The 27,627-nt window shown below is 63.7% G+C and overlaps 1 protein-coding gene across 1 annotated transcript; it reads left to right on the top strand.

Moving 5' to 3' along the window:
* Positions 1-1,237: 1,237 nt before the first annotated feature.
* On the top strand, positions 1,238-27,627 carry ARHGEF11 (Rho guanine nucleotide exchange factor 11). Its single transcript, XM_072846473.1, has 41 exons — positions 1,238-1,456; positions 10,245-10,336; positions 10,866-10,964; positions 12,299-12,348; positions 12,448-12,505; positions 13,076-13,254; positions 13,382-13,453; positions 13,666-13,785; positions 14,031-14,085; positions 14,165-14,241; positions 14,714-14,851; positions 15,035-15,109; positions 15,409-15,510; positions 15,969-16,067; positions 16,653-16,695; positions 17,166-17,262; positions 17,363-17,485; positions 17,768-17,791; positions 18,187-18,331; positions 18,609-18,705; positions 19,233-19,262; positions 19,678-19,807; positions 19,936-20,115; positions 20,553-20,600; positions 21,110-21,297; positions 21,404-21,550; positions 22,042-22,121; positions 22,336-22,461; positions 22,556-22,673; positions 23,025-23,203; positions 23,292-23,367; positions 23,604-23,771; positions 23,938-24,025; positions 24,133-24,234; positions 24,501-24,589; positions 24,689-24,925; positions 25,029-25,298; positions 26,163-26,255; positions 26,706-26,920; positions 27,060-27,246; positions 27,488-27,627. The coding sequence occupies exons 1-41, from the start codon at positions 1,425-1,427 to the stop codon at positions 27,625-27,627; spliced, it is 4,668 nt and encodes a 1,555-aa protein (XP_072702574.1). The 5' UTR covers positions 1,238-1,424.

Genomic DNA, 27,627 nt, shown 5'->3' with positions numbered 1-27,627 from the left:
GCTGTCCCCGTGTGTGTCCCCACACCCGTGGCTCCCCATGTGTCCCCCGATCCACGCTGTCCCCGTGTGTCCCCCACACCTGTGTCTCCCCGTGGGTCCCCCATCCACGCTGTCCCCGTGTGTCCCCCACACCCGGGTCTCCCCGTGGGTCCCCCATCCACGCTGTCCCCGTGTGTCCCCCCACACCCGGGTCTCCCTGTGGGTCCCCCACACCCGAGTCTCCCCGTGGGTCCCCCCACCCGGGTGTCCCTGTGGATATAGGGGACCTATATCCAAGTCTTGCTGTGGGTCCCCCCATCCACGCTGTCCCCGTGTGTCCCCCCACACCCGTGTTTCCCCGTGGGTCCCCCATCCACGCTGTCCCCGTGTGTCCCCCACACCTGTGTCTCCCCGTGTGTCCCCCATCCACGCTGTCCCCGTGTGTCCCCCACACCCGTGTCTCCTGTGGGTCCCCCACACCCGAGTCTCCCCGTGGGTCCCCCCACCCGGGTGTCCCTGTGGATATAGGGGACCTATATCCAAGTCTTGCTGTGGGTCCCCCCATCCACGCTGTCCCCGTGTGTCCCCCACACCTGGGTCTCCCCGTGGGTCCCCCCATCCACGCTGTCCCCGTGTGTCCCCCACACCCGTGTTTCCCCGTGGGTCCCCCATCCACGCTGTCCCCGTGTGTCCCCCACACCCGGGTCTCCCCGTGTGTCCCCCCATCCACGCTGTCCCCGTGTGTCCCCCACACCTGGGTCTCCCCATGTGTCCCCCGATCCATGCTGTCCCCGTGTGTCCCCCCACACCCGGGTCTCCCCGTGTGTCCCCCATCCACGCTGTCCCCGTGTGTCCCCCCACACCCGTGGCTCCCCATGTGTCCCCCGATCCACGCTGTCCCCGTGTGTCCCCCACACCTGGGTCTCCCCGTGGGTCCCCCGATCCACGCTGTCCCCGTGTGTCCCCCACACCTGGGTCTCCCCATGTGTCCCCCGATCCACGCTGTCCCCGTGTGTCCCCCACACCTGTGTCTCCCCGTGGGTCCCCCATCCACGCTGTCCCCGTGGGTGTCCCCGCCCCCGCCGGGTGTCCCCGCGGTTCGTCCCCCCGCCTGTTGTCCCCCCGCCCTCCACCCCCGCACGGCCCCCGCCGGCGCTGCCCCCTCGGCGGCGGCGGCGGGGGCCGGGCGAGCCCGGGGATTGGGAGCGGGCGTAGGCCTCTCCCTCGGCCCGGCCCCCAGCGCCGCCGGGCGGGTCGGGGGGGGCCGCGCCGCCGCCGCCGCCGCCGCCGCGCCGAGCCGGGCCGGGCCGGGATCAACGCCGGAGCGGGGGGTCGGGCCCCGCCGAGGCCGCCGAGGCCGCCGCCGGGCGCCGGGGATGGTGGCGGCCGGAGCGGGGCGGCGGCTCCCCGCGCCCTGACCGCCGAGGGGCCGCGGGCGAGGCACCATGAGCGTGCGGCCTCCGCAGGCCCTCGACAGGTAGGTGGGGGGCCGGGGAGGGCCGGGAGGGCCGGGGAGGGGGGGCCCGCAGCTCGCCGCGGCCTCCGGGCGGCTGTCAGCCGGGGGAGCGGGGCCCGGGGCGGCGGGGAGACCCCCCCCTCCCCGCAGCCGGAGGGTCCCCTCTGAGAAAGCGGCGTTTTGGGGTGAAACTCTGTATTTTGGGGAGGCAGGCCGCGGCCTCTCCGCCTCCGGGGGGGTGGGGGGGTCTCAGCCCTCCCTGGGCCCCCCCTCCCGCCCCTCCGTCGCCCCAGGATGGTCCCATCCCGCCGCGATGCTCGGACCAGGCTTATGGTGTGTGTGTTTCCCCCCACCCCAAAAAAAAAAAAAACCCACCCCAAAACCAACCCACATCTGACCGGTGGGAAAATGTGGCCAAAATCAGAAATGGGGAAACACCCAGGTTCACTCTTGCGCTGTTAAATATCTTTCCCCGGGAGCGTTTTGCCCCAGATAGCCTCAGTTTTAACCTAAATTTCTTCAGGTGGGCTTTTGGGGTGCGGGGTGCACCGCTGGGGTGGATGGGGGGGGTCTTATCCCCGCCAGGGCTCAGTCCCTCGCAGGCAATTAAGCTAATTAAACCCCAGCGGGACGTGTTCGCTTTCTGCCCCCGGAACGGGGGGCAAGCGGCCAGTGAGGGTCCCGCTCGTCCGCACCCCGTCTCCGGACAGCGTGGACCCAGGTAGGCAGCGCTGCCTGCGTCTTCCCCGCTCCACGCATGGGAAGATGGAGGTCTGCGCACGTTCGGGAGCTGGAAACGGGCACTTTGCTCCGCGGCAGCCGGCTCGGACCCCTCTTGGCATCCATGGCTGGGGTCCGAGCAGACCAACATGGCAGGGGGGATGTGAGCCGGTGGAATAAGCCCTAGAAAAACCCCATTTGCTTTTGGGGTGACTTGAAGGATGGAGGGGGATTGTGACTGCCCTGCCTCAGGGCGAGGAGCTTCCTCGTGTCCCTGGCATGGCCGGGCTCGTGGGCTGGGACCCCCGGTCCAGCCCCAGGGGTGCGACAGCGTCTATTCCACGTGGATCTCGCCCATTCGTGCCGCCGGCGTGGCTCTCTGCCGAAAACAAGGTTTTCTTTTCGCTCCCCGTGCCTCAGAAGAAGCCGGTTCAGGGCGTTGGGGGCGGCTGCGATGCCGCATCCGCTGGAGACATCCCTGGCCGACGGCCTTGAAGATGCTCAACGTGGGCTCCCGGCGCATCGGCACACGCCGCTGCGCCGAAAGGTGGTTTGGTGCGTTCGTTAGCAGGACGGGCAGCGTATTTCCACCTCCTTCGCCAACGAGCCCTTTGCACGGCTTTCTCCTGGTTTGGGGGAAAGCGTGTGTGCGAGGCAGGGGCTGGGGTGGAGCACGAAACCACCCCGCCGCGCTTTCCCTCTGTGTAACTCTTAATTAGCCAGAGAACCCGGCCACGAGGCCAGCGCTGTTCGCAGCCAGCCCCTCCGGAGCAGAAATTAAGGAGCTGCTGAATTTCGCTCCCATCCCGGGTGGGGGGAAGCGGCAGGATCAGGTCCCGGCGGTGCGTCGGAGCGGGGACTTGCCGCATGAGCCAAGCTGCCCGACTTCCCCGCCTCGGGGAGCTGCGGGGCGTCATTACCGGCCTTAAGACTTCTCTCTGCTCTTTAAATAGCCGCGGTCTCCTCTGCTCTTTAAGGTCAGGCGCCTGAAGTGCCCTGGCCGAGCTGGGAGTCACTCGTTGCTGGGTGGCATGGTGCTTCAGTGACAAAAATGACTTGAAAATGGGTTAATGAGAGGACTTTTCCCCCCACCTCAAAGCACCCCAGCAGCCCCTGCCCTCCTGCCACCACCAAGCAAAGAGTGGCTTTGGGGTGGGCGTAGGGCTTCTGCCCGCTGGTCCCCATCGATGTCCAGGCAGCCCCCGCGGCAAGTAGGCAGGCTCCCAGGAGAGGCAGACCAGTGCAAACCAGTATAGATCTTCCTCCTCCAGCATTAGGGGATGCAGAAGGAGTTGTGCATCGCCAGCGAGCGCCGTCCGGCTGCGGGAATGTGACTTGCCCGTGGGTTTAGTCATCGCTCTCTAACCTCTCGTATTGCCACGGTTTTAATCGTAGAAGAGCCCGCGGGGAGGAAAGCGTTTCAAGAGCGGCCGTTCCCGAGCTGCGCTGGTGGAAAGAGGCGAGATCTTCCCCGCTGTGGGGTGCGCGGCTTTTATTTAGGAGGAAGGTCGGGGAGAAAACATCCCTTCGGGGTAGGTTATTCCATATCTCGCTCGCTGCTACGGATCTCGCACCCCAAAAGCGCCATCAGTGCCGGACAAACCAGATCTGCCAGTCTGTGTTTTCCAGGAGATGAGTGGCACCGTTAATGATTACACTGCCCGACACGGGGAGAGCTTGGGAGTGATTTGGAGCTGCTCACGGTCCTTGCCCATCTTGCTGCACGCTCCAGCAGCATTCCCAGAAAAGCTGGGCCCCGCGCTGCGTGTGAACCGCATCTTCCTTGGTGGGGAATTCGGATCCCGGCTCTGCTTTCCCCATCGGACTCCTTCCACGCTCCCACGCCGTGGTTTTCTTGCAGGCGGGGAGGGGAAGGATGGCACGCGCTTTCTAAAACGAAATTTTGTGGGAGGAAAGGGGTTTTGGCGTGCAGGGTTGCTGCTGGTCTGGCCTAACTTTGCTGGTAGGGGTCACGATACTTAACATTTATGTAGCGGAGTGCATGCACAAAGTGCTTTGCAAACATCACCTAATTAAGACGTAAATACTCGCTCAGCCCTTCCTCGCCTCCCGCCTTGGCTCCCACAACCTCTCCGTGCTCTTCCCCAGCTCTTGCTGGTCTCTGCCAAGCAAAGCGCTCCAGTCGCCGTCCCTTTTTGGGTCTAATCCTGCTCGGGAGCTCCCACAGCCGCCGGCGGGAGTGGAGCCGGGGTTGTTTAGGGTCTCCCTTCCCCGGCTGCCCTCTTGTAGAGGCTGCCAGGGCGGTTTTGGGAGAGAGCGGTGCAGGAGGACCCCGGCCCAGCGAGCCGGGCAGGCATCGCGACTGCGAAACCCAACAAATTTTGCGTAACCGACTGGCTGCCCGAAATCACAGCTGTCCCCGCGCTCAGCCTCCATTCCTCCCCGTGGGGAATAGGCATTGCAAAAATTTGCAGCACACAGACAATTAGAAATGTGGGGAATGGAGTCTGCTGCGCCATTAAACAACCAGGGCTGCTGCGCTCATCGTGTTAATGTTCTTTTTTTTTTTTTTTTCCCCATTTAATTAAAAGTCTTAATTTAAACAAAGCTTTTGCAGAATCCCCTGTCTGCTGCAACAAAGTTGCTGGAGGAATCCGGGGATTTTTAAATTCGGTTTGCTGTGGTGCGTACGCAGGACTTTGCATCTGATTTGCAAAATGAAATTTGTTACCAGCCGCCTCCTGAGGGCTGAGGCTTTGCTTTGCTTTTGGAAAAAAAAAAAAAAATAAGCAGAGAGAGAGAGAGAAGGAAAAAGCTTTGCTGCATAAACCCCAGATGGATCCGGGATGACTCCAGCCTCATGGATTTGCGGGCGGACGGGCAGCAGCTGCAGGGTGGCTTGGCACTCGCACGTAGCCTGCGTGCCACGGGGACACGCCGGATCTCGGCCGGCCGCCGCGTCGCCGGCGGTGCTGCCCTGGCCCTGCCGAAGCCCTGGGGTTGGCAGCGCGCTGGCACTCCCGGCTCCGCTGCCGGGAAGAAGGAGCTGGGTCGCAGCCTTGCAAACACGCCGGGGTCAGCACAGCGGGGATGGAGGCACCGGGCTGTTGATCCAACACCGGCCAAAAGTCCCCGGAGGGCTGCTCTCATCCCGCCCTTCAAGTGGGCTCCGACGTGCTTTGCCGGCTGGGAGTCGGAAACCTGTTGTGCGCCTTCATGTGGGAAGAAAATGAGAAGCAAACCAGATCTCTTCGGGGACGGGGGGTGTCATCGCATCTGCAGGCGGCCAAAAATGTTGAGAAATGATTTTTTTTTTTCCCCCCTCTTTTATTTCATTTGCTAGCAACACCCTAGCAAGGTTTAAATCTGCCTCGCTGTGCAAACTTAGATGCAGACGCATAATTACAAGCTTCCCCGGTGCGTCATCGTGCAGCAGTCGATGTCGAGGAGCAGCGGGCGGCTTTGTCCCTCAACCCCTCCGTCCCCAGCGAGAAGCAAGCAAGCAAGCGTTCCCAGGGGACGCACACCCCGCGCCCGGGAGGGGATGCGGACACACAGCCCGCTCCCGGGGGGATACGGAGGGACATCTCCGGGGGATGCGCATCCTCGGCACGGCCGGCTTTCCGCTGCAAGGCTGGAGCCGCTCCAGCGAGAGGAGCGTCGGGGCTGGACGCAGCCGGGCCAACGCGTTTTCCCTCTGCTGTGCCGTGGGGAGGGGGAAGGGGAGGAAGCTGAATCTTTTTTTTTTTTTTTTTTTAGCTGAAATTCCTTCCTTCCTGTCCCCAGAATACCAGTATGTGAAACCGTCTGCGGGGCTGTGGCCCGGGAGAGTGGCAGGTGGCAGGGTTTGGCATGGGAGATGTCGGGGAATCCTGGTGCTACCAGCAGTGCAGACCGTATCGTCAGGCTGCGGTGGAAGCAATGACTCAATTGCAAGAGGCATCCCACCAAGACACTGATTTCCCTTTTCAAGTTGGTTTTTTTTTTTCTTTTTTCCATATATATTTCTATTTTTTTGCAACTTTTCCTGCGGACGGGCCAGTGCTGGCCCCACCTGCCTCCCCGCTCTACCTCAAAAAGCAGCGGGTTTCCAGGCGTGCCGGTGCGGGCTCCGGCTGTCCGCAAAACATTTTCTCTTCCCCGGAGCTTAGATCGCAGGGAGCAGCCGTTTGGAGACCTGGGAGGGAAAAAAAAATAAAGCTCCCGGTCTCGGAGAAAGCGTTTTGCAAAGCTCCGGCTGGAGGCTGACCTGCTTTGAGGATTTGATCCTGTTCCCTCCTAATCTTTTAATTGTAGCGTTTGCTCTACGTGGGCTCCCAAGGTGGCAGCGCCTGTGCTGTGCTTTGCTCTTTAGCGTGCATGATGATTTTATTTTCCTCCTTGTTTTTTCTTTTTTTTTTTCCTTGGCTGTGCCCACCTCCAGGGCTTCTTACCCTTGCTCCCCGCCGTACTGCCCTCTGCCATCCTGCCCTCCTTGCAGGCAGGCTAGGCAGAGCATCTTCGTCCCGTTGTGTGTTCGAGAAAACCAAATAGCAATGATTTAACTGAAAGTAGCCAAAATCGGGGAAAATAATCTCAGAGCAGAAACCTCGGAGGGTAGCGTGTAGGATGTGGATGCAGGTGCCGGTTCAGAGACTGGCACCGGTGCTGGGACTGGGCGAGTCAAGGGTGGTTGCAGGATTTGGGCATCGTTCAAGGGCTCTGGAGTTACAACTTTTAGGAAAACCGGAGGGCTGGTCTTTCAGGGCACCAAAGGAGCTTCCCCGGCTGGAAACGGGCACCGGGGTCAGGTCTCCATCGAGCCGGCAGCATTTGGTTTAAAATGGCATGTTTTGGCTTTCTGTAAGTCAATTAGGAAGGAGCTTATGCAAAGCCGAATTAAACTACTCTTTTAGGCAGCAATAAGCCAGCGCTGGCCCCGCTCCTTCGAGCGGGATGGAAGCCGGCTCCTGCCACGGGCATGGGGTTGGCATCTCCCGGTGTGGGACTGGTGTTGGGCCGGTGGCTCCTGGCCGGGCTGGGGGCTCAGCCACGCGTGGTCCTTGCACTGTCGGGCACCGGCGAGCTTCCCCTAACGAAGAGGCTTAACGACTCTCTGTGCGGCAGGGCCTTAAGTCCTGGCATCCGGGGCGATGCGGAAAGAGGAGCCGATCCTTGCTTGGCCTGGATAAGCAGCAGGTCTGACCTGCCCCGAGCAGCCTCCAACTGGCTGCCGGGTAATCCCGCGGGGTTAATCCTGCACCTACCCCTCGACAGACGACGGTGCTGCTCCCCATCCTGGATTGCCTCTGAAACAGGGGGGACCAGTCCCATTCCTGCCCCCAGCTCCTGGGGAGATGCTTCGGCCATGTCCCCCCTTCCGCAGCCACCATCCCGGGCTGCGACCGTGCCCGGGCTCCTTCGCACCAAGGTCCTGGTTTATCCCCCGCTTCAGCAAGCAAGGCAAGGGGTCCTAATGGAGTAAATTAGAGGCTGTGGCGTAACGGCTGCGCGGGTCGGGTCTGGATTAAGATTGACCAGGCAACCTTAGATGAGGTGTTTCTTAATATTCATCTCCTGGAGCGAGGAAGGAGCCGGGGAGCTGTTGCACCTTGCGAACTGGCTACGGCAGTGGGGCTGTGGGGTTTACGCTGCTGTGGGCTCCGATTTTCCATCCCTGTGGGGTGGTTTTGGGGGGGACCCTCTTGCTCGGTCCCCACAAAGGGCTGAGAGTCTCACCCGGCTTCATGATCCTGCAATGAAACCAGGCTGGGTTCGCTGCAGACGTTATTTTAGGCAAGTGAGGGGGGATGCTTTTCCAGGCAGCCCCCCTGCCCGAAGGACGATGCCGAGGGGCGATGCCGAGGGGCGATGCCTCCCCCTCCCTGTCGTCCAGAGAAAGGCACAAAACCGGGAGGAGGATTTGCACCGGTGAAGGCGAATCCTGCCCCAAGCCTGGCGGGTGCTGCGAGGCCGTGCCGGGCACAGGGAGGTGTTTTTGGGTCCCACCACCCTCCCCGAGGGGTGTAAGCGTGCTGTCGCTGTGCCGTGTGTCACACCTCTGCCTCTTGATTTGTTTGTCTCCTCTTTCCCCCTTGTCCCCGCACCGCTGTCCTCCGGGTGTCCCTTGTGCCACCACCCCTGTCTCTGTCCGCCCCGGCAGCCGAGCGGGCAGCAAGAGGCAGCCTCACCTGCCCAGGTAAGTGGGGTCAGGGACGGGGCTGCTTGTGCTCTCATCCTGCACCCTTGCTTCATCGCAGCCTTCAGGGTGTAAGGCAGAGACCGGCTGCTCTTCCTGCCGGGAACACCTTCATTTTCTCGCTCTTCCCGTTGCTTTCCGACCCCTCCGGCCCTGCCTCGTTGAGGGAGAGCTGTGGCTGGTTTGGTTGGGAGGAGGAGAGACAGGATAGCAGAGCTGGGCTTTCATCCCTGGGATCGTGGAGGGGCACAGGGAAGGGGAGGCAGTGCTCCAGGGCCCTCGTTTTGTGGATGGAGCCGGGTTTGGAGGCAGAGTCAGGCCCCTGAGGAGGGGTAAAGGCTGGGGGCCGCTCTGGCATGCTGTTGCCAATGTGTTCCCCCATACACCAAGCCTGCTGGCACCGTCTTGTTCAAGCAGTGTTCGCAGGGATGGCTGCCCAGCCTTGACTTCTCCAGACCCCCGTTAGCTGGAGAATAAACGCCAGGGCTAAAAACAGCCGTGCAGACGAGCCCCCCCCCGCTTCCTATCGCAGTCTTTCCACCACGGCAGCGAGGGGTTGTGCTGTGCCCCTTTGATGCACAGAAAGCCCCAGCCCACGCGTCCATCCAGCATCCAGAGCCTTGCTGCAGGGCTAGCGAGGCTCAGCAAGAGGCCAGGACCGTAAAGTAACCGTCCGTTGTCCGTCTGTCTTTCACCCATCCTTCGCTGCTTTGTGTCTCTCCTTCCATCAGCCTGGTAAAGACCTGCCGCCGAGCTCCGTCCCGTCCGCGCTGCATGACGCATCTCTCCCCTCGCCTGCTGCCTTTGCTGCTCTCCCCAAGCCCTGGGCAGCCCCCGCCGCTCCTCCCTGCCAGCAAACACGAGACCTCGGGGTCCTGGCCCCGAGTGGGGTCTCTTCTGGGGCTCTCCCCAGAGCCCTGTGGTGGTGAAGGGAGAGGAACCTTTTCCCAAGGCTGTTTGGGGACAGGCAACTGGAGGCATGGGCAGCACTCGCCCGTGCTGGCTGCCGTTGCCTTCCAGCTCCATGCATTTGTTTTTCCTGAGCCCAAGAAGGAGCCGTGGCTGGAGGATGGCTCTGTCCAGCCGTCCCTGGTCCCAGCCATGGCTGGAGGATGGCTCCATCCAGCCGTCCCTGGTCCCACCGTGGCTGGAGGATGGCTCCATCCAGCCATCCCCGGTCCCAGCCATGGCTGGAGGATGGCTCCATCCAGCAGTCCCTGGTCCCACTGTGGCTGGAGGATGGCTTTGTCCCTCGTCCCACCGTGGCTGGAGGATGGCTTCATCCCCGGACCCAGCTGTGGCTGGAGGATGGCTCCATCCAGCCATCCCCGGTCCCAGCCATGGCTGGAGGATGGCTTTGTCCCTGGTCCCAGCCATGGCTGGAGGATGGCTCCATCCAGCTGTCCCCGGTCCCAGCCGTGGCCGGAGGATGGCTTTGTCCCCGGTCCCAGCCATGGCTGGAGGATGGCTCCATCCAGCAGTCCCTGGTCCCACTGTGGCTGGAGGATGGCTCCATCCACCAGTCCCACCGTGGCTGGAGGATGGCTTCATCCCCGGACCCAGCTGTGGCTGGAGGATGGCTCCATCCAGCCGTCCCCAGTCCCAGCTGTGGCCGGAGGATGGCTTTGTCCAACCATCCCTGGTCCCACTGTGGCTGGAGGATGGCTCTGTCCAACCGTCCCTCGTCCCACCGTGGCTGGAGGATGGCTTTGTCCCCAGTTCCATCCATGGCTGGAGGATGGCTCCATCCAGCCATCCCTGGTCCCACCATGGCTGGAGGATGGCTCCATCCAACCATCCCCAGTCCCAGCCATGGCCGGAGGATGGCTCCATCCAGCTGTCCCTGGTCCCACCGTGGCTGGAGGATGGCTTTGTTCCCGGTCTCAGCCGTGGCTGGAGGACGGCTCCATCCAGCCGTCCCCCTCCCTGACCTCTCCTTCTCCTCCGCAGGTTAAGCAGCCTGTCTTCCCTGGGTGATTCGTCTTCAGAGCGGAGGTCTCCCGGGCACCACCGCCAGCCCTCCGACTCCTCCGAAACCACGGGTAGGTTTTCCTGCCCCTTCCTCTGCTTCTCTTCCGCTCGAGGACTGCATTTAGTGCCCTGCCCGCCCAGAGAGCTTGGTGGCACATTGCCACCTGCCTCAGTCTTTGCAGCGCCCTCGGGGACAGGGCTCCTGTGCCCCTTTGCAGCACCCAAAGTCACCCAGCCAAAGCTGCACCTGCCTGGGGAGGGCAGGACCCTTCCTCGGCTGCCGGCGAAGCAGCCCAGCGGGACCGGGGATGATGCTCTAGCTGCCCGCAGCCGGGAGCTCTTCCCACCCTGCCCATGCTCACCGGGGCACCCTGTTTTCAGGAGAAGGGGTCCAAGCAGGGACATCCCGTGAGGATGAGGATGAATTAGCTGTGCCCTTGCGGTCTGGCTGACTTCGGAGGCTCTGCACTGGGCTCTGGCTTGGGAAAGCCGGCAGGAGCTGCAGCCCCTGAAACCGAAAGCAGCGAGGGGGGTCCCCACAAGCTAAGTCCGTGCCCCAGGCTTGAAGTCTCACTGGTTTTCCCTCCTCTCCCTCCGCAGGTCTGGTCCAGCGCTGCGTCATCATCCAGAAGGACCAGCATGGCTTCGGCTTCACCGTCAGCGGGGACCGCGTCGTCCTGGTGCAGTCGGTGCGGCCAGGTGAGAGGGGCCGGCGCTGGCAGCAGGCAGGGCAAGGGCAGGGGGGGCAGGAGATGCCTTGGGGCTCCCCGCACCCCCTCAAAGCCACATCCCCTGTGAGAAAACATGGGAGAAAGGGGTTTTCCTTCCTGAGCTTGGGGTCTCGCTACAGCATCGGCCAGGATGGGCAGGACACGATTGCTGGGGGGGAAGGAAGGCAGTTTTGGGGGAAGCGTTTTGGGGAAGCTCCCCAAAACGGCCGCGCTCTCCCCGCTCCTTGTACAACCCGGGGAGCTGCTGGCGGTGGGTGGGTGGGGAATTCCCTTTTGTAGCCCTGGGTAAACACAGATTCAGCAGCTCGCTGCTCTTGGCACTGTGCTGCAGGAGACGCTGCCGGTTTTGCTGTATAATGACTTTGCGGGGTGGCAGGGCTTGGAGCAGCAATTTAAATAGACAATGAGCTGCTTATTTTACAGCGGATGTTCCCACCTCCTCCCCCTTCCCCCCCTCTAGCCCGAAAGCCAGGAAAAATGAGAATATAGGAAAGGGAAAACGCTGCGAGTTTCAAGGGCAGGTTAGCGCTGGAGTGCCTCTCTCCTGCAAGTGGAGCTGCACTGGGGAGCCCCCCACATCAGCCCCCTCACCCCGGGGCTGGCTGGGGGGACGGGGATGAGGTCCCCAGGTGCAGGGCAGCCCAGAGTCCTGTCCCCCCTCTCCCCGCTCACTTAATTTGCCAATAACAAGACCGTTAAAGCCGAAAGAATCCGAACAATCCAACGTACTTTCCACTCTCGGAGCTCGCTGCCGTGTCTCAGGCCCTTGGCTTGGAGTTGAACCTAATGGAAACATTTTCCTCTTGGTTTTGGCTTTCGGAAAAGCGAATTTTTCATGTATTCCAGCCTCGGCAGCTTTGTTAAAGAGCAGGCGGGGGGAGAGGAGGCAGAGCAGTGCTGCTTTTCCCGGGCCCTGCTCCTGCCTTCGGATCCAGGCACGTGGTGGCTCTCTAGATGTGTCGGAGCCAACCCGTGTGGTGGGATAACAGGGTTGGGCTCCCCTCGTCCATCCCGAGACGGATGGAAAAGGCTGGGGTCTGGCTGGGGGAGCAGAGGAGGGCTTGTCTGGATGAGGTATGAGCTGAATGTGTGCTGGGTGTTGTGCATAAAGCACCCGAGGCTCGGTCGCCAGCCTTGTCCTGTGGGGAAGACGTGCCTGGTCGTCCCCATGTCCCCCCCCGGCAGGACAGTGGCTGCACAGACTGTGCCAGGATGATCTGGGACCGGCGGGAGGGGAGTCCCTGGCTCTGTCTGCGGCCCCTCCGGCCCTCCTGACGCCTGTCTCTCCTCCCTGTGTCGCAGGAGGGGCGGCCATGAGAGCCGGGGTGCAGGAGGGGGACCGGATAGTCAAGGTGAGCATCCCCGGCCATCGCCCCCGCTGCTTCTCCACGTGGGGCCGCATGCCCCGCTCCCCACAACCAGCCTGTCTGACCCCCTCTCTCCTCTCCCAGGTGAACGGCACGATGGTGACCAACAGCTCTCACCTCGAAGTGGTGAAGTTAATCAAATGTGAGTATGGCCGAGGGAGCTGCGGTGGCTCCTTCTCACCCCGGGTGACTGGCAGCCCTGGTCCCCACCGGCCGGCTGCTCTGCCCAGCCGCCCCGCTCCATGGTGCCCGGGCTGCTGCGGATGAAACGGGAGGAGGCAGCGCGGGTGTGCAGGAGCACGTTTCCATCAGGCCGTTAGGGAGATTGGTGGCAGCCAGCCCCCACCTCTTGCACCCACAGGGTGACGGTCTGCCCCGTAGCAGGGTCCTAAAAAGACAAATCAGTGTTTACAGCCTTCGTCACGAGCCTTGCAGCACGGAGAGGGGCACCTCATTCCTCCCCAGCCCGGGAGGCCACAGGATCCCACCCAAGGGCAGGTCTTGATTCTTGGGAAAAGATGGGAAAACCTGTCTCGGTCATTCCAGTGAGTGTTTGCAGGGTGGGCCAGGGTAGCATCTGCCACGGCAGAGGTGGCCTCACTGCTTACAGGGACAGGGACGTGCCCACTCCGATGCCGTGATGTTTTAGGTTGAGAGAGTGAATAACGGAAGTCTTTCTCACCCTCCCTTTCCCACTCCCAAATTTTTCCAGCCGGTGCTTATGTCGCTCTGACCCTCCTGGGCTCTCCCCCTCCTTCGGTGGGGCTCTCCAGTTCTCAGCAAGACGTGAGCGTGGCGGGGGCTCCCCGCATCACCCCCGCCTGTCCCCCACCGCCTCCCCCACCGCCGCTCCCTCCGCCGCAGCGCATCACCGACCCCAAGCCCCTGCAGGTAGCAAACCGCGCGGCACTCCCACCCGGCGCCAACGCTGCCGCCCCGCTCTGTCCCCCCACCACCCGGCACGGTGGGCAGGAGGAAGGCAAAGCTCAGCCCTCTTTGCATCCATCTGAAATTGCAGGACCCCGAAGTCCAGAAGCACGCGACGCAGATTCTCCGGAACATGCTGCGGCAGGAGGAGGCAGAGTTACAGGTACGGCGGCGGCACGGCTCTTTTATTCTGCGGAGCCACGATGGAGCAGCTCTCGGTGCTGCCCCGGTGCTGTCCTGGCTTCCCGGCCCGTGTAATACACGCTTCGGCCCATCGTCCTGCCGACGTGCTCAGCCCCGTTTCCTCGTGGGCGGTGGGACGGGGCTTACGGGGTTGGGGCCGGTGGGAGCGTCTCCTCTCGTCTCTCCGCTCAGCGTTTCTACGAGGCGTACAGCCGAAACCCTGCCACCGCGGTAGAGGAGCAGATTGAGGGAGCACGCCGGCGGGTCAGCCAGCTGCAGCTTAAAATCCTCCAGGAGACTGGTGGCTCCGTGGTACGTGAAATTAGTGGGGTTACCCCCGGTTCAGGGGTCCTGCCGTCCTCCTGGCTCCCTTCGAGCCTGGCTGGAGCCTGAGGAGACCCTTGTGAGGCGGTGGGTGCAGTGGTGGAGACATCCCAGGTTTCCAAAACCTGCTGCAGTGGGAGCCGCTGCGGCTGGCCCGTCCCTGGCCCTGCGCCCGGGTGTCCCCACGTGCCGGGGAACGTCCCACCGGTCCAACACACCTCCTCGTGTTGCAGGATTCGGGGCGGCTGTGCGGCGATTCCGGCTTGGCCGGTTTCAGGGTGACGGAAGGTGAGTTGTGCTGGCAGGTCGGACCGTCCCCGTGTCCCCATCTCCTGAACACGCGGGTCAGTCTCTCCTCTGCTCCCAGGACGCCTCTCCCTGGACTCGCAGGACGGTGACACTGGGTCGGAGTCGGGGACGGAGCGGCTCCCCTCCGTGAGTGAGGTGAGAGTTGGGGTGCGGCCATGGGGAGCCCACCCCAACTTCTGCTGGGCCCTGGTAGTGGGGAGAAAAGCCCAGACGGATGGGTCTGTGCCTCCTTAGGAGTCGAGGACCTGCCGTTGCCATCACAATTATTTGTTTGCCATCTGAAGAAGCTGAATTTCTTGTAATGCGGTCTTGGCTCTAAATTTCTTGGGCTTGTAATGCTTTAGCCTGGCACGACTGCCTCAAAATGAAGGGTACCCCAAAGTTTCTGGTTTGTGCTCCTAATCTTAAAATTCTTCTGATGGCCCTGGAGGGCTTTTGTGGTTTCCAAGTTCCCTGGGCCCATCTCCCTTTATGGTCTCTGACCTGCAAATTGCTCTCGAGACGGCCTCGAGTGCCTCTGCCGGGTGGGTGAGCGGCAGCGGCGGCCCCCGGCGTGGAGCCTGCCCGTCCCCGCATGCCCTGACGCCTGCGCTGCCGTCCCGAGCAGATCGCCCTGAACCGCAACTCCGTCTTCTCTGACCACGGCGTGGACAGCCCACGAACCTCCCCGGTCATCACCGCCCGCCTCTTCCAGCACCATCGCCGGCAGGGCTCCGACACCCCCTTTGCCCCTTCTGCCGAGCAGGTGGGCTGGGGCCGGGTGGGGGGGTCCCGCTGCACGGCCGGGGCGTCTGATGGGTGCTCGACCTGATCAGACGTGGTCCAAGCCTCCCTTGGGAGCTGGCGGGGCGGGATGCTGCAGGGAGGGCGAAGGCGTCCCCCCAAAGCCGGACGCCTGCCTCCTAACTCTGTCCCCTCTCCCTGGCAGGGGTTGGACCGGACAGGACAACCCCTCATCATCGGCCCGGAGGAGGATTATGACCCAGGATATTTCAATAACGAGGTAATGGTGTCCAAAGCGTTCTTGGCTTTTGTCCCCTCTCCTTAGGGGACAGGGCTGTCCCCATCCCACGTGGGTCACTTTGTGGACCCTCATGCCCTGGCACCTCCTGGCATTTAGAAATCCTCCCAGGGGACATCCAGGCTGGTCCGGGGGAGGCGAGTGCCCGGCTGGGGTGAGGAAAGGGGTGTGGGAGCTGGAGATTTACCCCGGTGCCGAGCTGTGGGACGGGCCTGATCGGGAGGAGTTAATTCCTTTCCGTCCCAACTGGCTCTTTCTCCTCTGGTCCCTTCTCTACGCAGTGCGACTCCCTCTTCCAGGACCTGGGCAAGCTGAAATCCCGACCGGCCCATCTGGGGGTCTTCTTGCGCTACATCTTGTCCCAGGCAGATCCCAGCCCCCTGGTAAGGGACCCGCCGGTGTCACCGACGCAGGCACCAAGCAGGGCGGGGGGAATGCGTATGGGGCGGCATATTTAGCACCATCCCCTCGTCCAGGTGAGCTCAGGATGGTGCTGGTTTGCTGAGCCCATCCGCAAAGCTCTGTGTTGCCCTTCTGCCAGAGGCTGCCTGAGGCTAAGGCAGCTGCCTGCGCCTGCCTGCTCTCTGCCTGCCTGCTGCAGGCAGCTGCCAGCCAGTGGTTCCCAGAGCTGTGTGTGCACGTAAGAGGGAAACACAGCGTAGGGTTACACTTCCTCCCCTTCCTCCCAGGCGTGGCACGGTGGGGTGCTGCCCTCCCCAGACCCCAGCGATCGTTTCCTGTTTCATGGCCGTACGGGCGCCGCTTTACTGAGCCTTTCACCTCCCCGTTTCTCAACCTTCCTCCTCCTTCGCTACCCACCTCCGCTCTCCCCTTCTTGCAGCTCTTCTACTTATGCACGGACGTTTGCCAGCAGACGACCGCCAAGGATTCCCGGGTCTTGGGGAAGGACATCTGGAACATCTTCTTGGACAAGAACGCAGTAAGGGCAGGACTCGGCTGTGAGCCTGCACAGGATTCCTTGTCCGTGCAAGGGATCAGCTGGAAAGCCAGCGTTGAGTGTCGTGTCCCTCGCACGGGGATGCTTTTTTAATGGTGTTTTTGCCACTGACATTGCTTTGTTGCTCCTGGTTCCTCCGCATCGGTGCAAGCAGTTGCGTAAGGCCCGTACCCACACGTTGCACAACTGCAGCTGCCCTGGTGCCTGGAAGCTGGGTGCAGGCAGGAGAGGAGGGTCCTGGCAGCGAGGACGGGGCTCCAGGCGCTCCCGTTAGTGCTCCTGGGGCCCAGTGCCCCCTCGGAGGGAGCAGGGTCCCATTGCGCTGCTCCGGAGGGGGTTGTGTGTTGGGTGCTGGGCGCTTGGTGTGTGAGATCCCCAGTTCTCGCCTCTCCGGCTGCAGAAATTGCCACGGGGCGACGGTGCAGGAGCGCAGGGCACCCTCTCCACGCTGGCTTGAGCGTGGCTCTGGCGCGTGCGCTGTATCCCCAGCTCCTTCCAGCCCTGCTCGCCGCACGGGGAAAGTGAACGGGTGCTGAGCCGTTCTTCTCTTCTGCCTTCCCTCCCCAGCCTCTCCGAGTGAAAGTGTCTGAGCAGCTCCTGGCTGAGATCGGTGAGTGAGGAGCTCCCAGGTCGTGTGCCGTGGCCCAGGGCCTGCCACAGCACCCGCGGTCTGCATGGCCGGCGTTGCCGTCACCTTCGCCCTGAACGAGGGCTGTTCATTAGGATGCCAAATCAGGATCGCAAAGGATAGGACTCTGCCTGTTGCCCTCTTAGAGGTGTGCCGAGGTTTGGGACTGGGGCTCCTGAGCTCTTCCCCAGCTCAGTCCCAGTGGTCCCAGGGGTCTTGTTATGTGCGGGTGTCTCAGCCTGGGTGTGCAAAATGGGAAACAGGTTGTTCCAGCCTGGAAACCAACTAGCAAGGGGGCTGCGCTCTGGCAGGGGGAGGCCAGCAGAGAGGCTCTGTGGTCTCCTTGCCTACCCTGCTCTGCCCAAGGGCCTGAGGCTGCCAGAAGATCCCTTGAGCCCTTCCTTGCACGCTGAACGTGGTTGGTGACACCGACTCTCCTCTCCCGTCCCCAGAGACTCGTCTGCGGAATGGGGATGATGTCCGAGCCGCCCTCTTTGAAGCTCAGGAGATGGTGATGCCCGAGATACAGGAGCAGATCCAGGACTACAGGTAACGCAGCTGCCTGGGTGCCCCACAGAGCTCGACAGGCTCCTGCCCGTGCGGGTGGCTGGTGCCCGGGCTCATGGCCCTGACCCTTTGTCCTCCGCAGAACAAAGCGCACCATGGGCCTGGGGAGTTTGTACGGGGAGAACGACCTCTTGGACCTGGACAGGGACCCCCAGAAGGAGCGGCAAGTGGCCGAGAAGCAGCTGGCCCAGCTGGGCGACATACTGTGAGTGCCGGGCTGCCGCAGAGGCTCCCTGCCCTGCACGTCAGGGAGCGCCTCTCTGCCTGGATTTGGGGCGCGGATGTGGGGAAGGGGATCGGACACAGGCTTAGCTCTGATCCGTGATCCTGCTTGATCCACACGTTTGCCGGCGGAGGTGGGAAGGAGAGTTTGGAGCAGGCGCTGGGTGCGGTGGGGGGCAGGGGGCATGGTGGGATGGAAGGCTTGGTGCTGCAACCTTGCCTGTTCCAAACAAGCTCTTTTATCCCTCCCCATCTCTCTCTCCAGGTCAAAATATGAAGAGGACAGGAGGTGAGTGGCCCTGGGGCACAGGGAGCGCGCGTCCAGATGCGTTTGCCTTACAGTTGTTAGCTGAGGAGGCAAAAGGAGCGGAGTCACCGGAGCATTCCCTTCCCGTGCTGGCCTCCAGCACCCTCTCCCCGTGCCAGGCATAACCCCGTGGGCTCTCAGGCTGGCCCTGGGGAAGGATGAACACTCGGGGTCCTGGTGTGCAGCCCCCTGCCAGCCCCTGCCGCCTCGGCTCACCCTCTTGAACTGCTTCTTGCCTGCGTCCCCACCCGGGCATCCTCTCCTGCCTGGGGACGGACCCTCTCTCCCCCCAGAGCCCCGCGGGATGTCCCAGCTTCCCCCATTGTCTCCCCTGTCCTGGTGCCGGATCTCCAGCCTCACGCTCTCCTCTCTTCCAGCTCCCCCATGGCCTTTGCCCTCAGCACGTATATGAACCACACAGGCATCCGCAGCCGGGAGCCCCGGGTGGCCGGCACCAGCGAGAAGGCCCAGTCCCTCCCAGACAGGGACAAGTGGCTGCCCTTCTTCCCCAAGACCAAGAAGGTGGGTGGCTTGCTGGCAGCCTCTTCTCTGCCCCAGGATCAGGCTCTTGCTGCTGGATCTTTTAAGGTGACCCGGGGAAGGGTTCTCCAGAGATCCCCATCTCCCCCCGTGCCTTGGAGAGCCACTCAGCGCCAGGGCAGAGCTGGATCCTGGCCCCGTCCCTTCCCCGGCAGCTCATGCCGCGGCGTTCAGCCAGCGCGGTGAAGGTTGGGGTCACCCTCGGGGCCCGCGTGGTGACGTGTGTTTTTATCAGTCCTCCTCTCGGGTGTCCCAACAGAGCAGCAGCACGAAGAAGGACAAGGATGCCATGGAAGACAAGAAGCGCAACCCCATCCTCAAGTACATTGGGAAGCCCAAAATCTCCTCCCAGAGCAGTGAGTATTGGGACCTTCTGGGGTGCTGTACCCGCCAGCCTCCCTGCTGCCTGGAGGAGATCTGTAGCCGTCTGCGTGCCCAGGGCCATCAGGTGGCCTTTGGCACCCATGGGACTCCCGTTCACCCGGTAGCAGGCATTTCTCATCAGCCACCCTCTGCTCTCCTCCAGCCGCTCATTGGAAACCTGTTGTCTCAACTGTCCGTGCTCCCAGATGGCTTTGAGGGGAGTGGGAAGGGAGCAGAGCCGAGCTCTTCCCCCAGATTTATCTTACGTACCCCGTCCTCCAGGCGCACACTGTGTCTTAAAAGTGCCAAAGCTCCTGGGGGGGCTGAGGTGGTGGAGAGCGAGCGTGTACATGTATGTGTGCGTGTGTGTACACGTGTGTACACGTGTGTGTGCCTGCGTTCCTCTTCCTCCCCTTCTGCTTTGAGTTCTCATGCCGTTAGCTCACACGTTCCCTCTTTGCCTCCTTCGTTGCTGAAATGCAGGATCGATTTGACATCTCATTTTTGTTTTTCCTTTCAGCATTTCATGTCCCTTTGTCCCCTGTTGAAGGTAAAAGGCCTCTTCTTTTGTTTGCCATTCACCTCATGTGCTTAGTTTTATTTTGTCCCTCCAAGGTACCCCAGCGTTCTTGCACCGAGCGTTGGGGTGGGCTCAGATGGGTGCCGTGGGGTCCGGGAGGAGGGCTGCCCGCGGTGGCCGGCTGTTCCCATCCAGCGCTCGGGCATCCCGGGCACCCGCTCAGCACATCTCCCCAAGGAAGCTGGTGACCAGCCTCGGGGAAGCCCCTTGGGTGAGCGGTCGCGATGCCACCGGCACCTTCGCCTCCGCAGCCCGAGCTGGACGGGGCTCTGCCGGGCAGACGGCCGAGGCCGCGGTGCAGCGGGGTGGGCAGCAGCACCAGCATCTCCTGCCCAGCCACGCGCAGCCGGGTCTCACTGGGGTTGCTTCCTTGCTTTCGCCCCAGCAGTCAAACCCGGCAATGTGAGGAACATCATCCAGCACTTTGAGAACAACCAGCATTACGAGAGCCAGGAGCCCGGCACTCAGCGGCTCTCCACCGGCAGCTTCCCCGAGGACCTGCTGGAATCAGACAGGTAGGGCAGGGGGGCATTTGGGGGGCAGCCCGTGCTTTTGGGGGTCCCACAGCAGTTTTTGGCGGGTTTGCATGTGCGGGGATGCCCACCAGGCTCAGCCTATTCTCGGTTTTGTCTCCTTGCTGCAGTTCTCGCGCCGAGGTCAAGCTGGGCCGCTCGGAGAGCTTGAAAGGCCGGGAGGAGATGAAGAAATCCCGGAAAGCAGAAAACGTGCCTCGGTCCCGTAGTGATGTGGACATGGATGCCGCAGCCGAGGCCACGAGACTTCACCAGTCGGCATCGTCTTCCGCTTCCAGCCTGTCCACAAGGTGGGAGACGCCATCTGAGCCACGGGCAGGGAGGACCTGGGTTCCCCTGGGCCCTGTGTTTGGCTTCAAAGGGGAGCTGGGACGGCCAGGGGTCTCAAAGCTGAACCCCTTGGGCTGAGATGCTGTCTCTTGGGAAAGCTTTTGCTAAGCCTGTGGGTCAAGGCCAAGCCGCAGCCACGCAGAGCGGGGTGGTCCCGGCCCCGCAGCGCCCAGCTGCCTGCAGAGCCTCCTGGCCGATGTTTGCCGGGGGAAATGAAAGAACTGGGCTTTAATTCCCATTTGTGCTGCCCCAAACCCCTCTCACAGCCGGTAGCACTGGACCCACGTCTGGAGGGGCTTACAGAAACGCTGTTGGGCGCTGCCCCGTGGGGTGCAGCGATGGGAGGAGAGGGGCCAGGACATCAGGACACGAGAGTGACTCTCCCATCCCTCCCCAGGTCGCTGGAAAATCCCACCCCCCCGTACACGCCGAAGATGGGACGCAGGTGAGTGGCCCAGCCTCCGTCTCTGCCGTCTCTACCGCGCCGCCCCGAGCCGGCCGGGATCCCTGGGGCCAGTTTTCCTACAGAGCAGGAGGGTCACTGTAGGGGTGTGCCGGGGCTGTACCCCGCTTTGGAGGTCAGAGGGGCTCCATCCGTGCCTTCCTAGCTTTTCCCTCCCCGTAAGCGAGCCTTGACAGAGCACAAGGGGAGGCGATGCCCAGGGCTGCCCCGGGAGGGAGTCCCCTGTTAGTTCTCCATCCTCCTGGGGTGAGGGGGCACCTCTGTTCCCTTGTGTCTCACGCAGGAGCTTAAAGGACCTATATAGATGTCTGCTGGGGGACCTAGTCTTTTAGCTCAAGAGTCAGAGGCTTGTACTTCTTGTGCTGAAGGCCCCGGGTTCAAGCCGAAATAGGGCCCAGGTAGATATTGGCTGTACTGGGAGCGCTGTGGGGTGGGCTGGCTGGATGCGGGTGGCTGCAGAGTACTCCCACCGCCGCCTTTCACCCTCCCAGGAGCATCGAGTCGCCCAGCCTGGGTTTAGGCATGGACCCCTTCCTGCCTCATCTCCTGGAGGACGAGCAGGGCCAGCTCTCCGACCTGGAGCCCGAGCTGGACTCCCAGAACTGGCAGCACATGGTCAGCCGGGAGCTGGTGGCCAATCTGCCGCAGAAGGAGGTCGACCGGCAAGAGGTGATCAACGGTAAGGAGCACGGGGCATCCCAGGGCCGTGAGGGACCCCCCGGCAGCGCGCCCCAGCACCGCGGGGCTCCCCTGGGCACTTCTCCACCCCTGTGCCTTTCGCGCAGAGCTCTTTGCCACCGAAGGGTCTCACCTCCGCATCCTCCGAGTCCTCGACCTCCTCTTCTACCAGCGGATGAAGAAGGAGAGCCTGCTGTCCCGGGAAGAGCTGGCGCTCCTCTTCCCCAACCTCCCTGACCTGATAGAAATCCACAGTAAGCCTCTTCCTGCTCGGATCCTGCTCTCCCCTGGAAATACCCCCCTGCAGCGGGAGCAGGGGGTGGCCCACGTGGCCCGTGGCTGCCCGGTGCTCCCGTGCGGTCACCCACCACACGGACCAGCCCTGCTGACGGCATTGTACTGTCTCACCGCTCCGGCCTTTCCTTTCCCTCTCCTGGGAACCATCCAGAGCCTGTTTTTTCCGGGCTCTGCCAATGCCCGTGTCTGGGAGACCTGGTCCGTACCAGCCCTTGGCCTAGCACGCTTTCAGGACACGCTGTCACTGTCACACTCCTTGACACACTGCGTCCGTGACGGCAGCAATCGAAGCCCATTGGGCTCTCAGCCCCTCCTGCCTGCACCCATGCTGGAGAGCCGGCGGGGACCCTCTGGGGCAGGCAGCTCGGCGGGTGCTTGCACGGAGGAGTGGTGGGTGGCCCCGGCACCCTGTTCACGAGTCCTGTCTGTCTCTCACATCCCCGTTCAGATTCTCTCTCCGAATCCATGAAGAAGCTCCGGGAAGAAGGACCAATCATCAAAGAAATTGGGGATCTCATGCTGTCTCGGGTAAGGGGGGACAGGGGTGGTAGAACCCTCAGGAACATCTTCTTGTCCTCCAGCGTGGAGGGGTTGACATCTTTAAGGGAAGGTGGAGGTGACCCCACTGTCACGCTGTCCCCTGGCCGTGGCTGCGCTCGGAGCGGACGAGCTCGGGGAGACTCGGGGCTCAGGGCCAAGCCTGGGGGGTGCCTGAGCCCAGTTCTCCCCTGCACCCCCCCAGTTCGACGGCCTGGCCAAAGAGGAAATCCAGCAGGTCGCTGCTGACTTCTGCTCTTACCAATCCATCGCCCTCGAGCTGATCAAGACCAAGCAGCGCAAGGAGACCCGTTTCCAGATCTTCATGCAGGTTTGTCCCTCTCCTGGGCCGTTCCTCGCCCCGGTGCTCCCCTGGCTTCCCCTGATCCCACCTCGGGACTTTCGTCCTCTTCCCTCTGCCCTAGGAAGCAGAAAGCAATCCGCAGTGCCGGCGCCTGCAGCTCAAGGACTTGATCATCTCCGAAATGCAGCGCCTGACCAAGTACCCGCTGCTGCTGGAGAACATCATCAAGCACACCGAGGGTAGGGGCTGGGGGGGGACGGGGGGCTTGTCCCCAGGGTCGCTCGACTGCGTGCTCCCATCTCCAGCACGGCCTTCGGCTGGCAGAAGGCGATCGCTTTCTACCATGGGGCTCGTGCCTCTCTGTTGCCTTCTAAAGCAAAATCCCAGGGCGGTGGGGAGCACGTGCTGCCTTTCCAGCAGAAAGAGCCGGGCCGGGGGGGTCCTGGGGGTGGGAAAATCTCCCTCTTGTCGGCAGGGAGCTCTGGGCTGGTGGCATTTTGTGTCCGGGATGTGGGTGGGAGCCTGTCACAGTGGGACAGGGACAGCCCCATGTCCTCTGCTGACCCTCTCTCACCTCCCTGCCGTCCCAGCGGGCACCTCGGAGCACGACAAGCTGTGCCGAGCCCGGGACCAGTGCCGGGACATCCTCAAGTACGTGAACGAGGCGGTGAAGCGAGCGGAGAACCGGCACCGGCTGGAAGGCTACCAGAAACGTCTGGATGCCACCTCGTTGGAGAGGACCAGCAACCCGCTGGCTGCTGAGTTCAAGGTAGCTCCAGCTCCCGGGCAGCGGCGGGGGGCTGGTGGGGTCTGCCGGGCCCCGGCCCACGCTCACCACCGCCCTCGGCTTCCCGCAGAGCCTGGACCTCACCTCCCGGCGCATGATCCACGAAGGGCCGCTCACCTGGCGCATCAGCAAGGACAAGACTGTGGGTACGGACCTTCCCCACCGCCCGGTGCTGGGAGACTTCTCCCCGCAATCCTCAGCGTCCCCCAGGACGTGGGCATTTTACCTCCAGCCCCGGCGGCATTACGGGGACCCCCTTAGCCCCCCTTTGCCGCATCTGCCGGGCCATCGTCTTTCCTGGGTGCAAGGAGGGAGCTTCCACCTGGCTTGCGAGCTCATCCCTGGCTGAGCCTCCGCTCTCTTGTCTCTTCTCCCACCCCAGACCTGCACGTGCTGCTCCTCGAGGACCTCTTGGTGCTGCTGCAGAAGCAGGATGAGAAACTGGTGCTCAAGTGTCACAGCAAGACAGCGCTGGGCTCTTCGGACAACAAGCAGACCTTCAGCCCCGTCCTCAAGCTCAACTCGGTGCTCATCCGCTCCGTGGCCACAGGTAGGGAGAAAGGCCAGGGAGAAGCCACCGGGGCTGGCAGCGAGGACGGCCTGTCCTCCGGCCGTGTCCCACTGCGGCCGTGCTGGTGACAGCCGTGCCAGTGGGTTGAGTTAAAGCCCTTCACCGTGCTCCGACCTTCCTCGTCACTCTTGGTCACCCCACGCAGATAAACGAGCACTCTTCATCATCTGCACGTCGGAGTTGGGACCCCAGATCTATGAGCTGGTGGCGCTGACGTCCTCCGAGAAAAACACGTAAGGCTCGGCGGGACGGGTCCTGGCAGCGATGGGCCCGGGGCGGGGGCTTTTCTGGGGGGCAGCAGCCCCCCCGGGGAGCTGACGAGGGGCTCTCGGCCCGGCAGATGGATGGAGCTGCTGGAGGAGGCAGTGCAGAGTGCCACGAGGAATGCCACCTTCCCCCCTAAGCGCCGGACGCCGGAGCCCACCCGCACAGCACCCTCTGGGTGAGCAGCCCGGCCCTTGCTGGGAGCCGGGGCCCTAGCCCAGTCCCGTGCTGGTGGGCACTGGGGGATGCGGCCAGCAGGCTTCTGGGTCTCTCCGGAGGGCAGCTGGGATGGGGACGGGGGTCCTCCCTGGTCACTCGGGACCCGGGGGTGGCTGCCAGGGCTCCTGGCACCTTCTGCGGGGGCTTCGGCAGCGTCGGCCGTGGGGTCGGTGCTGAGCCCCTGGCTCCTGCCTCTCGCCTAACGCCCCTTCTCCGTCCTCGCAGCCTGGTGTTACAGGACCCCGACGTCTCCCCGATCCTGTCCCGAGGTGCCGGCTCTGGGGCAGAGGCAGAGGCGGAGGATTGCTCCTCAGGTGGGCTCCCCCAGCCCTGCCTGCCCCCCGCTGCCTGCACCCTGCCCCTCATCTTTCAGGGACGGGCCGTGGGTCCGAGCTCTCCCCTTCTCCCCGCAGCGGACGACAATCCCACCGTGCTCCTGGCTGGGGAGAAGCCCCCGGTGCTGCTGGAGGAGCCGGTGAGCAGCGAGGTGGAGGAAGGGGAGGAAGAGCTGCCCGCAGCCCCCCTGCCCACGGGGGCTGGCGTGGAGGTGGCTGACACCCTCCCGGCCGAGCGGCCGGGACCCCCCATGCGCCTGCCGCTCCCGGGGCCCGTCGACGCGGAGGGGCTGGCCGAGGCGGCGCTGGAGGATGGTGAGTGTCGCGGGGGGCTCCCCCCCCACGATGCCAGCCTCTCCCCGGGGGGGAGCCGAAGCCCAAAACCGCCTCTTCCCCTCCCTTCCACGTCCCATCCCAGTGGAGAACCTGCGGCTCCTGATCCTACGGAGGCTCCTGCCCTGCCGGGACGCGGAGCCTGAGGACGACCTGACGCCCACGCCGTCGGTCATCGGGGGTGCCGGCCAGGCCTGGGACTCGGTGCTCTCCAGCCAGGATTCGGCCTCCCAGGAGGTGCTGGCAGAGCCCCCAAGCACCGCCGAGGACACGAAGCTCCGGTCAAGCCGGGAGGAGACGGATGAGACGGGTCCGGCTGCCGAGGAGCCGAGCAGCTACAAAGTCGTCCGGAAAGGTGGCGAGAGGGGTGGTGGCGAGGGTCCTCGGCCGGGCAGGGTGGGGGGCAGGCCCCGGGGCCCCCTCTCCTCTCCCTGCCCTGCCCCTCGCTGGGATCTGGGGTCTCCCTCCCTGCTTGCCTGCGTGAGCTTGGCTGGATCGGAGCTGGGGGCTTGCACGGGGGGGCTGAGGGGTGCGGGTCAACACCCCCCCTCCTCTGTGCACCCCAGGGGTGTCGGGCTCTGATGGGTGCTGGTGCTGGGTGCTGATGGCGGGGTGCTGGTGATGGGTGCTGCTGGATGCCGGTATTGGGGTGCTGGTGCTGGGTGCTGGTGGATGCCGGTATTGGGGTGCTGGTGATGGGTGCTCGTGGATGCTGGTATTGGGGTGCTGGTGGATGCCGGTATTGGGGTGCTGGTGGCAGGGTGCTGGGTGCTGGTGGATGCCGGTATTGGGGTGCTGGTGATGGGTGCTGGTGGATGCCGGTATTGGGGTGCTGGTGGATGCCGGTATTGGGGTGCTGGTGATGGGTGCTCGTGGATGCTGGTATTGGGGTGCTGGTGGATGCTGGTATTGGGGTGCTGATGCTGGGTGCTGGTGGATGCCGGTATTGGGGTGCTGGTGGCAGGGTGCTGGGTGCTGGTGGATGCCGGTATTGGGGTGCTGGTGATGGGTGCTCGTGGATGCTGGTATTGGGGTGCTGGTGGATGCCGGTATTGGGGTGCTGGTGATGGGTGCTGGTGGATGCCGGTATTGGGGTGCTGGTGGATGCCGGTATTGGGGTGCTGGTGATGGGTGCTGTTGGGTGCTGGTGGTGGGTGCCGGTGGCGGGTCCTGCTCACCCCTTCCCTCTCCCTCCCCCCTCTCTTTTCGGGGTGCACAGCCCCGGCGGAGGGTGCTAAGGAGGCCACGCCCTCGCCAGGCAGCAGCCAATCAGAAACTGAGCTGCAGGAAGGAGGCGGAGCTAATGTAGATGGTAAAGAGACCCCCCCATGCCCTCCCGAGCCCTCGCAGGGTGTCCCCGTGTCCCCATGTCCCCGTGTCCCCAGGAGGGCCACGTTCCCGTTTCCCCACGAAGGGGATGCCCTCGCGTCCCTCGAGGGGAGCCGTGTCCTCTAAGGGGACACGCGTCCCTGGCAGGGGGGACGGTGTCACTCGGGAGGACGTGTCCCTGGGGGGGGACACACACACGCACCCTGTGTTGTCCCTGAGGGCTGTCCCCACGGCCGAGGACACCCAGTGCCACTGCAGCCCTGACGCCGTGACCCAGAGCGAGCTGGAAATGGGTCTGTGGCCGGATCCTGCTGCAAAGGGGAGGGGGGGGCAGGACCTCAGGCAGCAAACACCCCCCCCACGCCCCCGGGGGGCCACCAACACCCACCCGAGCAGGCCCCTGCCACACTAACGCTGCTCATCCCCTCTTCAGGCAACTACTTCTACGTCAGCATGCCCACGGGAGTCCCCCAGCCCACGGCCCCGGACCCCGCGCCACCCCCCAGCCCCCCGCGGGGGTCCCCACAGGAGGCACCCACCCGTCCCAGCCCTGCCAAGGGCTCTCCGGACCCCCCCGCTCCCCTCCACGACGTGGACCTCATCTTCCGAACCATCGAGCAGCTGACGCTGAAGCTCAACAGGCTAAAAGTGAGCCCCCCAAAATGGGGAAAACCACCTTGGGGTCCCGTCAGGGTGTCCTGGTGGGGGGGGGATGACACAGGGGCCTTGACCCCAAACCTGCGCCCACCCCTCTGACCTGGCACCCTTTTTCCCGGGCACCCTCCAGGCTATGGAAACAGCTCACCGGGAGCTGCTGCAGTCCCTGGGGTGCAGCTCCTCGGCCGATGCCACCCCCCTGGGGGGCTCAGCCCCGGAGATGGATGGGTGGTCTCAGCGGCCCCCCAGCCCCGACGGTGACAGCCCCCTGTCCCGTGCCCTCCGGAGCCTGCAGGGCCCTGCCACCAACGCCCCGGGTAAGACCCACTGCCGCGCGGTGCTCGCCCCCCGCCCCGTCCCCTCGCCCCCCGCCGCCGTCCCCTCACCCCCTTCTCCCCATCTCTTCCAGGCTCCAGAGCCCCCTCGCCGAAGACCCTGCTCGCGACACCGGCCTTTAGCCACAGTGGGGAGGGGGGGGCCCCCCTCCTCCCCCCCCCCCAAGTCGCTCAACGCCGGGGAGCTGCCCGACAGCCCCCGCACCCCTCCCCACACCGGCAGCCGTGGGAGCCTCCCCCCAGACTGCCGGGGGCTTCGGCTGGAAGGAGGGAGCACAATCCGGCGGGGCCGGCAGCCGGGCCCCCCCCCTCACCCCCTCGCATGGCAGCCCCGGCTCGGCCCCCCCCGCCCCCCGGCCGTGA

This window comes from Ciconia boyciana, chromosome 26, assembly GCF_034638445.1.
Source record: "Ciconia boyciana chromosome 26, ASM3463844v1, whole genome shotgun sequence".
In the NCBI taxonomy this organism is placed as follows: Eukaryota; Metazoa; Chordata; class Aves; order Ciconiiformes; family Ciconiidae; genus Ciconia; species Ciconia boyciana.
The sequence above is the reverse complement of the archived record's forward strand: the minus strand, read 5'-3'. Positions and strand labels throughout refer to the sequence as shown.

Coding starts and splice junctions, on each gene's coding strand:
- ARHGEF11 (XM_072846473.1), top strand. CDS start 1,425: ATGAGCGTGCGGCCTCCGCAGGCCCTCGACAG. Junction 14,852..15,034: donor TTGCCCCTTCTGCCGAGCAG/GTGGGCTGGGGC, acceptor TCTCCCTGGCAG/GGGTTGGACCGGACAGGACA. Junction 26,921..27,059: donor TGAAGCTCAACAGGCTAAAA/GTGAGCCCCCCA, acceptor GGCACCCTCCAG/GCTATGGAAACAGCTCACCG.